Source organism: Chiloscyllium plagiosum, unplaced genomic scaffold (assembly GCF_037043375.1).
Source record: "Chiloscyllium plagiosum isolate Xiang-an unplaced genomic scaffold, Cpla_swu_hap1 HiC_scaffold_37, whole genome shotgun sequence".
NCBI classification, from domain to species: Eukaryota; Metazoa; Chordata; class Chondrichthyes; order Orectolobiformes; family Hemiscylliidae; genus Chiloscyllium; species Chiloscyllium plagiosum.
In genome coordinates, this window is record NW_028270175.1 from 8839055 (window position 1) to 8852735 (window position 13681).

The window sequence follows — 13681 nt, forward strand, 5'->3', positions numbered from 1 at the left end:
CCTGTATAGATTTGTGACTTGCCTATCATTTGTAGTATTAAGAGTCCATGTAGGATTAACAAATCGTGTTGAACTCATTATGTATGAACAAATGAAAACAAAGAACTGCAGTTGCTGGAAATCTGAAACAAAAAACAAATTGCGGGGGAAACTCAGCAGGTCTGGCAGCATCTGCAAAGAGAGGAACAGAGTCAGCATTTCAGGTCCATTGACCCTCATGAAGGAGCGTCTTTATTTATTTACAAAGAAGAAAAAGCGAGCAAGCTAAAGATACTTTTTGTTTCTTTAAACTATGGTTAGGAACATGGGACTGGGATTTCATAGCAATTAAAGAAACATGACTCAGGGACAGACAGGACTGGCAGCTTAATGTTTCAAGGTACAAATGCTACAGGAAGGATAGAAAGGGAGGCAAAAGAGGAGGGGGAGTGGCATTTTTGATAAGGGATAGCATTACAGCTGTACTGAGGGAGGATATTCCCGGAAATACATCCAGGGAAGTTATTTGGGTGGAACTGAGAAATAAGAAAGGGATGATCACCTTATTGGGATTGTATTATAGACCCCCTAATAGTCAGAGGGAAATTGAGAAACAAACTTATAAGGAGATCTCAGTTATCTGTGAGAATGATAGTGTCGTTATGGTAGGGGATTTTAACTTTCCAAATATAGACAGGGACTGCCGTAGTGTTAAGGATTCAGATGGAGAGGAATTTGTTCAGTGTGTACAAGAAAATTTTCTGATTCAGTATGTGGATGTACCTACTAGAGAAGGTGCAAAACTTGACCTACTCTTGGGGAATAAGGCAGGACAGATGACTGAGGTGTCAGTGGGGGAGCACTTTGGGGCCAGCGACCATAATTCTATTAGCTTTAAAATAGTGATGGAAGAGGATAGACCATATCTTAAAGTTGAACTTCTAAATTGGAGAAAGACCAATTTTGACGGTATTAGGCAAGAACTTTCAAAAGCTGATTGGGGGCAGATGTTCGCAGCTAAAGGGACGGCTGGAAAATGGGAAGCCTTAAGAAATGAGATAACGAGAGTCCAGAGAAAGTATATTCCTGTTAGGGTGAAAGGAAAGGCTGGTAGGTATAGGGAATGCTGGATGACTAGAGAAATTGAGGTTTTGGTTAAGAAAAAGAAGGAAGCACATGTCAGGCATAGACAGGATGGATTGAGTGAATCCTTAGAGTATATAGGCAGTAGGAGTATACTTAAGAGAGAAATCAGGAGGGCAAAAAGGGGATGGAGATAGCTTTGGCAAATAGGGTTAAGGAGAATCCAAAGGGTTTTTGCAAATACATTAAGGACAAAAGGGTAACTAAGGAGCGAATAGGGCCTCTCAAAGGTCGGCAAAGCGGCCTATGTGTGGAGCCACAGGAGGTGGGGGAGATGCTAAACGAGTATTTTGCATCAGTATTTACTGTGGAAAAGGATATGGAAGATATAGAATGTAGGGAAATAGATGGTGACATCTTGAAAAATGTCCATATTACAGAGGAGGAAGTGCTGGATGTCTTGAAACGCATAAATCCCCAGGACCTACCTGATCAGGTGTACCCTAGAACTCTGTGGGAAGCTAGGTAAGTGATTGCTTGGCCTCTTGCTGACATATTTGTATCATCGATAGTCACAGGTGAGGTGCCAGAAGACTGGAGGTTGGCTAACGTGTTGCCACTGTTTAAGAAAGGTGGTAAGGACAAGCCAGGAAACTATAAACGAGTGAGCCTGACGTCGGTGGTGGGCACGTTGGAGGGAATCCTGAGGGACAGGATGTACATGTATTTGGAAAGGCAGAGCTGGTTAGGGATAGTCAACATAGATTTGTGCATGGGAAATCATTGAGAGAAAGTGAGGGCTGCAGATGCTAGAGATCAGAGCTTAAAATGTGTTGCTGGTAAAGCGCAGCAAGTCAGGCAGCATCCAAGGAACAGGAGAATCGACGTTTCGGGCATAAGCCCTTCATCAGGAATGAGGAAAGTGTGTCCAGCAGGCTAAGATAAAAGGTAGGGATGCTGAGTTCGAGTCCAGCAGGCGAAGATAGGGAGGAACTCGAACTCAGCACCGCCTTCCTAACCTGCAATCAACCTCCTGACCTCTCCGCCCCCACCCCACTCCGGCCTATCACCCTCACCTTGACCTCCCTCCACCTATCGCATTTCCAAATCCCCTCCCCCAAGTCCCTCCTCCCCACCTTTTATCTTAGCCTGCTGGACACACATTCCTCATTCCTGATGAAGGGCTTATGCCTGAAACGTCGATTCTCCTGTTCCTTGGATGCTGCCTGACCTGCTGCGCTTTTCCAGCAACACATTTTCAGCTTGGGAAATCATGTCTCTCAAACTTGATTGAGTTTTTTGAAGAAGTAACAAAGAGGATTGATGAGAGCAGAACAGTAGACGTGATCTATATGGACTTCAGTAAGACGTTCAACAAGGTTCCCCATGGGAGACTGATTAGCAAGGTTAGATCTCACAGAATACTGGGAGAACTCGCCATTTGGATACAGAACTGGCTCAAAGGTAGAAGACAGAGGGTGGTGGTGGAGGGTTGTCTTTCAGACTGGAGGCCTGTGACCAGTGGAGTGCCACAAGGATCGGTGTTGGGCCCTCTACTTTTTGTCATTTACTTAAATGATTTGGATGCGAGCATAAGAGGTAGAGTTAGTAAGTTTGCAGATAACACCAATGTTGGAGCTGTAGTTAGGTCAGATTACAACGGGATCTTGATCAGATGGGTCAATGGGCTGAGAAGTGGCAGATGGAGTTTAATTTAGATAAATGTGAGGTGCTGCATTTTGGGAAAGCAAATCTTAGCAGGACTTATACACTTAATGGTAACGTCCTTGGGAGTGTTGCTGAACAAAGAGACCTTGAAGTGCAGGTTCAAACCTCCTTGAAAGTGGAGTCACAGGGAGATAGGATAGTGAAGGCAGCGTTTGGTATGCTTTCCTTTATTGGTCAGAGTATTGAGTACAGGAGTTGGGAGGTCATGTTGCGGCTGTACAAGACATTGGTTAGGCCACAGTTGGAATATTGCGTGCACTTCTGGTCTCCTTCCTCTTGGAAGGATGTTGTGAATCTTGAAAGGGTTCAGAAAAGATTTACAAGGATGTTGCTAAGGTTGGAGGATTTGAGCTATAGGGAGAGGTTGGATAGGCTAGGGCTGTTTTCCCAGGAGCGTCGGAGGCTGAGGAGTGACCTTACAGAGGTTTATAAAATCATGAGGGGCATGGATAGAATAAATAGACAAAGTCTTTTCCCTGGGGTGGGGGAATCCAGAACAAGAGGGTATAGGTTTAGGGTGAGAGGGGAAAGAAATAAAAGAGACCTAAGGTGCAACTTTTTCAGGCAGAGGGTGGTACATGTATGGAATGAGCTGCCAGAGTAAGTGGGAGAGGCTAGTACAACTGCAACATTTAAGAAGCATTTGGATGGGTATATGAATAGGAAGGGTTTGGAGGGGTATGGGCCGAGTGCTGGCAGGTGGGACTACATTGAGTTGGGATATCTGGTCGACATGGACGAGTTGGACTGAAGAATCTGTTTCCGTGTTATACATCTCTATGACTAAACTAGCATTGAATGAACACTGGGCTGCTAACTTCCACAAAATCGTATGGGGAAGCACAAATTGCAGTTTTGTAACTCAGTGCTGCCACTGACTGGTGTGCTGATGATACTACGGAAGTCCTGACCATACAGAATACACAGTATATGTGTATTGTCTAATACATTTGCATGGGGTTCTAAAGATTCAATAGATTTTTCTAATAAGCATTTGCAAGCAGCGTGCATTTTTTTCTCAGCAGTTTGAAAAGAATTTCACCAACTAAAATTGAGATTAAAAAAAGTAGGCTTCAAAATTCATGTTCAGGAAAGGAAATGAAATTCTGAAGGCAACTTTGCTCTAGGTTATTTTGTTATATTCCCAAATATCTTTTGTGCAACTATGGCAAAAGCTGCACCGCAATCATTAGTGCAGACATTGCCACAATCTTTAAGATTAAAAATAAAGTTTCTCAAAACTGAATTTGTTAAAATATATATTGTTCAACACATAATTAGTTGGAAAACTTGATGAGTTTTACAGAAAAGTCAATTCGAAAAGGGCAAGCAAAATTAAATATAATGTTACCTTTGAACCTCTCAATGTAGTGATAATTCAGAACAGTCGATTATAATAATAATGGATAGCTATGGTATGAAATCTAATTGATGTTTCAAGTGAGGTCTGTAAGCAGGTCCCTGTGTGTAGATTTACATTCCTGAAATTACTGTCTGCTTTTGTACATTTTATCGATTTTAATAAGTAATGTTTTGAACGCTGACCACTTAGGTAAAACTAGTGCATTTTGCTGTTCACCGAAACAACTTAGTCATCTATTTTTCTATAATATGCCATTAATTTGCACTACATGTCTTCAACTTCAGTGTAAATGTTACTAAAATGTAAGAAACATGATTGTTTGTCACTGCTGCTAATTTCATGTCCACGCTGTTAGTATTATGCAATTCGCTATCTATTACTGTGTATGAATCCACTGAAGCCCGGTGAATATCTGGACTTTCTCCTGTTAGCTTTGCCAAACTGTTCATTCCCCACCTTTTACCCAGGCAGCCAGTTGTGTTCCTTGGTTTTTCTTTCCATTGTGCAATCCCTGCAGAATGACAAATGAAACCCAAACATGTTAGTCTTTAAAGAAAATATAGGTAATTGAACCCAGTTCCCAACAGAGCACAAGAACGAGTTTCTGGAGTTTGCTAGGCATGTTTTTCTGAGGAGCTGACCAGAGTGCATAGTATTTTAGATCTAGTATTATGTAATGACAAAAGGGCTAATTAATAATCTTGTCGTAAAAGTACGTTGAGGGATGAGTGACCACAATATGATAGAGTTTTAGATTATGATTGAAAGTGAGGTAGTTCATTCTGAAACAAGGGTGTTAACATTTGAATAAAGCATATTATGAACACATGAAGCACAAACTGGCTGAGGTGGTTGGGAAACCACATTAGAATGCATGACTGTATGTCAGCAATGGGCAGTCTTAATGAGTTATTAAGTAGTTCACATCAACTCTCCATTCCTTCAAACACCGGGGCTGACACATGAGATGAAATATTGTATAAGATTACAAGAAAAGGCTGAGAGAATTTGCCAGAAATGGTAGTAAATCTGAGGACTATGAGATTTTTAGAATACAGCAAAGGAGGACCAAGAAACTGCTTTTAAAAAAATGGGGAATTAGAATATGAAAGCAACTTTGCAAAAAAAAAACAAATGCAGACTGTAAAAGCTTCTAAAGGTATGTAGAAAATAAACATTTGGTTCAGGCGAATGTGGGGCCATTGCAAGCAGAATCAGGAGAACCTACAATGGGGGAATGGCAGAGAAGCTAGCTCATTACTTTGTGTCTGCTTCACTGAAGAAGATACTAGGGATCTCCCAGAATTAGACCTCTGTCTATGGAGAATGAAGGGTGGAAGGAAATTAGCTTAAAAAGAGGTTGCACCCTGTTCTGAAGAAATTAATGGAGTAGAAAGTTGATAAGTACCAGGACCAGATGTTATCTTTGACAGTTCCTCAGATTTGAGGATTAAATGCTTCTACTTCGGCGGGGGGATTTGGGTTCTGCAGTGGCTGAGTCCAGGAGCCACAGACTTTGCCATGGGTGGGGCAGGTCGCGTTTGAGGAGGTGGCTGGGTGGGACACTCTCTGGATTCTGAACGCTCTTTTTGGTGCTTGCTCCACTGATACTCAAAATGGTTTGTGCCTTCTTTATTTTGTGCATTCTAGAACAAGTGATTGCCACATTATTGGGGGTGTTGCATTTGTGTAGGGAGGCTTTCAAGATGTTCTTGCAACATTTCCTAAACCCTCCTATTGATTATTTATATGGAGCTCCTAGTAGATTTTGTTTTCTAGATGTTTAGTTGAGGCCCAGTGAATACATCTACAAATAGTTTGTAACTCAGCCTTTGAATGCCCACATGCAGGCATTGACTGCATACTGCAGTTTGGTGACAGAAGTTAGGATGGTCTTGGGCCTGGTGGTGTTGAAGGTTGAAAAGATTCTCTCTCATCCTGTGGTTAGCTCCACTGGTTGGGAGCTTCATGGACATGAGATGGAGTGTAGCAGAGAGAGAGATAAGGAAGACAGCTGGTGTGATGACCCAGCTCCTCCTCCGCTCAGATAGCACTCGTAATGGGTCTGTGGTGGATTTGTTGGTGAGGATCATGGATTGCATGTCACTGTAAAACAGGTGGAGAATGCCGCCAAATATGAGGAGGATATTCCACAATCCCTCATGCTGACCGAGTTGAAGGCCTTTGCCTGTGCTTTTTTTCTTTGAATTTGTTGTGCACTGAAGGTCATATCCATTTTGCCTTTTGATGGGCAGAAGCTAGATTGAGACTTGGAAAGAAGCTCTCCAGCCACTTGGCACTGAGGAGGATTCTTGTAATAACCTTTCCCATGGCAGACTGTAGGAAATCCCTCTCTAATTCACACAGTCAGGCATGTGCCCATTCTCGAAGATGATCACAATTACAGCGTCTCTGAATTCTCTTGGTACACTCTCTTCCTTCCAGACAAGGAAAATGAGGTTGTGGATTTGTGCCTCTCCACTGTATTTTAGAACATGAGCAGGCATTCCATCTGTGCTGAAGGCCTTGTTGTTTTGCCGCTGTTAGATGGCATATTTTTCCTTGAGGCAGATTGGATGTGTGCTGAGCTGTGTTTTTCGATTGATGTTGAGAGCACTTGCATTGATGGCTGTGTCTTGATTGCAAAGATCCTTGAAGTGCTCTCACCAGCAGACATTGACTGCATCTTGGTTCTTGATGAGCGATTCTCTCTTTTTTGCCTGTCATTGGAGTCGGACCCTGGTACACAGACTGTCGGACACTTTGATCGCACTGAAGAAATCTGTGCACATTGTGATTGTCGACAAGTTGTTGAGTCTCCTAGTGCTCTTGCCGCTAAAAATCTATTTTGTTTAGATCACTGGTTCTTTGTTGCACCTTGAAATAGCACGAGATGTAATGTGGCTGATTCCCTTATAAAAATCTCTGACCTATTGGTTTAATGTCATAGCTTACGACAACTGTTGCAAGAAAGATAGTCATAGAGATGTACAGTCGTACAGCATGGAAACAGACCCTTTGGTCCAACTTGTCACAGCAACCAACTTTCCCAAATTAAACTAGTCCCACTTGTCTACGTTTGACCCATATCCTTCTAAACTTGGACAGACACATGAACAGAACAAATGTCTTTTAAATGTTGTAACTGTAACTTGTTTTGGCTTCAAGCTGTTCGTTTTTCTGGGAACCAATTACCCAGTACCTGTAATTACCAGTTTGCAGGCATAAGTCTCTATCGTTAATTTATGGTTGCTAGTCCATAGACCAATCAACTTTGTGTTGCCAGCGAAAGCTGCATCAGCTTATCCTTCTGCTCCAAATTGTCAGCAAGTTAACTTCAATTACTGCTTGTTCAAGCAGTTGTTTACACAATGCCTGGCATAGAGTTGATGTCAAAAACAGTTGAGAAAAATAGATGTTTTTTTTTAAAAAAAAGGCCCTGAAGAAAGTTCTAACCAAAATCCCGCGGTTTGGAAGCTTTCAAATCAACCCCTACTGCTGAGATAACTGGTTCTAAGAACTGTCCTGAATTCCTCCCAGGATGTAAGCTTGCTTCTAAATTCAAACATTCATAGAACTGTAAAGTTGGTTGGTTAGCTAAGTTGGCTGGATCACTCAATTGTGAGTCAGGGTGATGCTAATAGGATGGATCACTTCCCATACTGGCTGAGGTCATCATAAAGGACTGTCCTTCTCAACCTTTTCCTCACCTGAGCTGTGGTGACTGTCAGGTTAAACCACCACTGGTCATCTCTCTCAAATGGGAGAACAGTCCTTTGGCTCACTGGGACTATGGTGAACTTAGCTTTGGATTGTACAGAACTAATGCATCACAATTGGATTTATGATTTATTTATACCCTAGGCAAGTATTTATAAGACTGTACCATTCAGTTTATTTCACCATTCAATCGTTATTGATGATATAGAGCTTGCAAAATGATTTGCAGCAATTTAATCACCACAGCCACTTTTTTGTAGATTGTCTTAAAATTGAATATTCCTTTTGGTCAGTTGAGCTATAAAATTACTTATTTAATTTGGTATTTACTCATTTATGCAGGACACTGGTGAGACTACTTTTAGAATACAGTGTACAATTGTGGTTGCCCTTCTACAGGAAGGATGTTATTGAACTTGAGAGGGTGCAGAAAAAATTTGAGGATGTTGACGATTTGAGTTATAGGGAGAGGCTGAATAGACTGGGAATTTTTCCCTGGAGCGTAGAGAGCATTACAGAGGTTTATGAAATCATGAGGGCATGGATAGGGTGAGTCACCAATATCTTTTTCCCTACAGTGGGAAAGTCCAAAACTAGAAGGCAGAGGCTTAAGGTGAGAGGGGAAAGGAACTGGGGGGTAACTTTTTCATGCAGAGGGTGGTACCTGTATGGAATGAGCAGCCAGAGGAAGTGGTGGAGGCTGGTCCAGTTACAACATTTAGAAGGCATCTGGATTGGTATGTGAATTGGAAGGATTTAGAGGGTTATGGGCCAAATGCTGGCAAATGGGACTAGCTCAGATTGGGATATCTGGCCATTGTGGATATGTTGGACTGAAGGGTCTGTTTCCATGCTGTATGACTCTATTTTGTTAACACAAAATGAACAATGATACTTATTGTGGAGTTATAATTTTATTAAGCTGTTGATATTTTAACATTTCAGAGCAAACGAGACCACCTGTTAATGAATGTCAAGTGGTACTATCGTCAGTCAGAGGTGCCAGATTCAGTCTACCAGCATCTGGTTCAGGATCGACACAACGAGAATGGTGAGTAATTTGCCATGAATTATATTTTTATTAGCTAATTTTTTTTCTTTCCCATTATTTTTCCTTGATTGCCTTCCACACCTAAAAATGGCCCTTAAACTTTCACAGATGACAGTGACTCTGCTATATCTTGCTGTATAAAGCACTGTGCATGTCAGTGAGGCTGTATGAACAGTAAATTTACTATCTTTTTTGTAGTGGGGAATAGGAGGCATATGATGGATCAATATGCAATCATTTAATGGCAAGACCCACTGAATGATATTCAGAATAAAAAATATTGGCTTATATTTCTCTCTCAATTGGCTGGGAGAATGATACCAACTATAGCTCCCTTTTGATATCCAAAGTAGGGGTGCACACTAAGAGTCTCTGAGCTTGGATGTTGCTTTCCCACACCTCTGATTAAAATTTGTTCCAAACCTACGATTAGTAACAAAATGTTAAACTGGATCTGTAATTAGTCAATGTAGTAGAATTTTTAGTAGATTATATTTTTATTCCTTCATGGGATGAGGGTATCACTGACTGGGCCAGCATTTATTGCCCATCCCTAATTGCCTAGAGGGCAGTTAAGAGTCAGTCACATTACTGTGTGGGCCTGGAGTCTCATCTAGGCCTGACCAGATAAGGAAGGCAGTTTCCTTCCATAAAGGACATTAATTAACCAGGTGGGGTTTTCTGACAATTTAAATGGATTTGTGGTCATCATTAAGCTCTTAATTTCAGATTTTTATTGATTTCAAATTCAGCCATCTGCTCTGGGATTTGAACCCAGGTCCCCAGAACATTACCTGGGTCTCCAGGTTAACAGTCCATTCAATAATACCACGAGGCACCCACCTCCCCTCAGATTTATATTTGTAATTGATGTATCATATTCTAGAACTGTATAAAATTAATGCCTACTTGATTAAGCAACTTTAAACCCCTTCCATGTTTATTGTTTGGTAAAATGAACTGATTTGTGGGCTGTGCATGTTGTGTACTCCGGCTAACATTTGTTACCTATCTCTACTAATTGCTTAATTAAGTAAAGAAGGGTGGAGATGAGTTGCTCCCTTGAGTGCCATTGCAGTCCTTGGAGTGGATATACACCTACTACTCTTCAGAAGGAGGTACCATGAGTTTGACCCAGTGACAGTGGAGAAAGTTTAGGATGGCTCAGTGGTTAGCACAGCTGCCTCACAGCACCAGGACATGGGTTTGATTCCAGCCTTGGGCGATTGTCTGTGTGCATTTTGCACATTCACCACGCGTCTCTGATTTCGTCCCACAATCCAAAGATATGCAAGCTAGTTGAATTAGCCATGGTAAGTGTGGGGTTATGTGGAAAAGGTAAGAGGCTGGGTCTGGATGGGAGGGTCAGTGCAGACTTGACCGTCAAAATGGCCTCTTTCCACACTGTAGGGATTCTGTAATTCTATAAGTGGCAATGTAGTTATAAGTCAGAATGTTGTGTGGTTTGTAGTGGAATTTGCAGGTGATGGTGTTCTCATGTATCTGATGCCTTTGTCTTTCTCGGTGGTAGAGGTTGTAGGTTTTGAAAGTGCTGACAAGGACCTTTGGTGAGTTGCTGCAGATGGTGCAAACTGCTGCCATGATGTATCCATGGTGGATTGGTTGTCGTCGATGGTGTTGAGCTTCAAGTGTTGTTGGATTTGTATTCACTGAGGCAAGTGTGGAGTATTCGTTCACCGTGCTGATTTGTGTCTGTTAGATAATGGAGTGGCATATAGCAGATAGGAGTTGTACTGCTCATTACAGAACTTGTAAGCTCTGACTTGCTTCTATAGTTTCAGTATTTATACCATTGTTCAAGTTCTATCGTAACCCAAGAATATTGATTACAGTGGGATTCAGCAATGATGATGCTATTGAATATCCAGGGAAGGTGGTTAGATTTGCATTAGATTTTGATTTAAGTTTGTCATTGATGGCGAGTGGCCAGTGTTGTAACTACTGGAACAAATTGGCTAGGGGTCCAATTATTTTTGGAGTGCAAGGTTTCAGTACTATTTCTGGAATGTGGTCAGGTTCGATATTAGTTGCAATATCCAGAATCTTCAGCTGTTTCTTGCGTAAAGTGAATCAAATTAGCTGTAGACTGGTATTTAAGAGACTGTGGGCTTCAGGAAACAACTGAAATTGATTATCCACTTAGCAGTTCTGGCTGAAACTGGTGACAAGTGCTTCAGCTTTGTCTTTTGCACTAGCATGCTGGGCACCCTCATCATTGAGGATAGAGATAATCATGGTACCCTCACCTCCTGTTAATTGTTCACAATCATTCACACCTCGGTATGAAAGGCCTGCAGAGTTAGACTCAGATCCGTTGGATTTTGCGATCACTTAGCAGTGCCTATCATATGCTGTTTCTGTTATTTGACATGCAAGTGAGCCTGTTTTATAGCTTTACCAGGTTTACACCTTATTTTTAACATTGCCTGGTAAAGATGGGACTTAATCTCTGCAAAGAAGTAATTGAAGCATCATACTTTTCTCTGGTTGATGTATTCTGTGTCATTGACCTGGATGTTGATAGATCACTGCAGGTAGCTTCTATGTCATGACAACGAACAATGGATAATGACTATTTTTCAGTGACCTTGCTGCCACATGCATGTGTAGAAACGAATTCTTTTTATAAGTAGCCTGAAAGCTTGAAGAGAGAGAGAAATTCTTGGGTCCTAGATATGTCATTTGTTCCAAAGATTTCCATCCATGACTCATTGGTTTTCACGATTTTGCTTTTCTTAAAAAATATTCATGCATGCTTTATCTTCAGTTCTTAACCTTACCTCAATATATTCACGCTGTTGTGTTTGAAGAAAACATTGGAAACTGTTGGGCATTCAGTATTTTCTGTCAACTCCTATCTTTCCCCTAAGGACATTAGTTGTCAAAATTGCAGCTTTACATTTTGCAGAGCCTCTTTTGTTTTTTGGAATTGTATTACGGCTCTTTGCCTTGTTTAGTTTTATCAGTGCAGTTACATGTTCATTTTATGGTCCTAACAGTATTTTCACAAAGATCTTTATAAGCCACCAGATTCATAATGATTGTAGGGTAAATTCACCGATCCTCTACTCCCAGTGACAAACTGTGTGAGTACATGGGACTGTATATCAGACATTTCCACTGCACTGAGACAACAATTATTCTGAACTGTGTTGTCTTTGAGAATCTGCTGGGAGCATGAGGATCAGTGAAATGCTTTTCCAACATACTTTTATATTACCTGAAGGAGACAATGGATCCTACAATAGAACTGAAAAGAGTCTTATAACCCATAATTCTAATAGTGTGCCTGGTATTTCTGGTCTCATATTTGCCAAAGAGTGCCATGGAAAATTTGGAGGATCTTTCATTCTGTTTTTTTTTTAAAGTTGTTCTGTCATTTGGTCTAACATTTCCTTTCTACCTACTACCTAACCTCATCAGTTAGTCTTGTGTGTCATTGGGTGCCATGTATCTTTGCTGAACTGGCCTAGATACCTGTCCTAAATTAAAATGACTTGTCCATGGTGCCTGGAAAGAACAATTGAAAGTAAACAATTGCTAAGATCGTATCAATGCACAGGTAGTTTTGGTTACTCTTGTATTGTTGGGAGTCAAGATCCAAATTAAGTTTGCTAGTGAGTACTTCATGAAAATATAATTGTGATGGAACATAAACAAGATGTGTTTGGCTTGTCTTGCCAGCATTTTCCTAAGGTGTTTCAATTCCAAGGTTAAGTAATCATCCTATGAAAAGTATGTGGTTGGTTGGCCGGGAAGGAGAACTGTGATCCTTAATCATTTGCATGACTATATTTGAGGTTCAGCACCAGTGGAAAACACATTATTTGCAAAGACGCTGAATGCTAGTAGAACACATTTTAATTGGAAGCAGTCGATCTAATATTCCATACATATAAATAACAATAAAATTTTTCTGACCGAAATTGTCACATCATATTTTAATGATCTACCCAGATCCTACACTGAAACATCAATGATTTTGGTTAGATATAATCCACACACCTTGTGCTTTACTTCAAAGATAATCTGACTGCAGATATCAATGCATCTTAGACATCATTTTGTCTAGACCTAATGAGTTTCATCACAACGATGTTCATCTCAGAATGGAGTTTGGTAAATTTTACTGCCTTGTTTTCTTAGTTAATGGTCTTGAAATAATAGATTTAATCTATTTGTTTAATAAATATTTAAAGATCTTCTCATCTTCCAAAGGCTAGATGGCGATATAAAACCTACTTGAATCACATTACACCCAGTGCAGATATCAGCATTCTATTTTCGTTCCCAGTGTACCAAAGTAACTTCTGCTAAAACATAAGGTTCACACTATCTCATTAAATGTTGAAAAGCATCCTGATACCAATTTATTGGAACATATGAATTAGGGAGGATCTGTAGCATCCTATTTTCTTGCAAGTTGGGGGTGGGGGCATTTAAAAACACAGTTGTGCTCAACAATTTTAATCTGCAGTATTAGTACCTGAAGCTTTTAGTAAATAAACTGGTATGTCCCTTTGAATCAATGACTTTGGGGCATGCCATTCCTGTTTGAAAGCATCACATGCTGAAGTTTCTACATTTATCTGCTGAAAGGCTGATTATATTTTGTGTCTTGGGCATGACAAGTGTGAGAATAATAGCCAATGGTATGTGTGCGCTATATTTAAGGTTTTTGTCTTTAATAAAATGTTTTAAATGAAGAATTCAAGTGTATTTCAATTTGAAATGAA

The 13681-nt window shown here is 40.6% G+C and overlaps 1 protein-coding gene across 6 annotated transcripts in view; it reads left to right on the plus strand.

Annotated features, from left to right (window-relative positions):
• Nucleotides 1-13681, plus strand: part of rerea (arginine-glutamic acid dipeptide (RE) repeats a) — a 571358-nt gene that overhangs the window by 277389 nt on the left and 280288 nt on the right. For all 6 annotated transcript variants that reach the window (XR_006309302.2, XM_043676153.2, XM_043676157.2 and 3 more), the window contains one exon: nt 8819-8924. Coding sequence is in view for 5 of the 6 variants with exons in the window: in XM_043676153.2 (XP_043532088.1) it covers nt 8819-8924 (106 nt within the window). In the remaining variant the exon portion in view is untranslated. The remainder of the gene's footprint in view (nt 1-8818; nt 8925-13681) is intronic.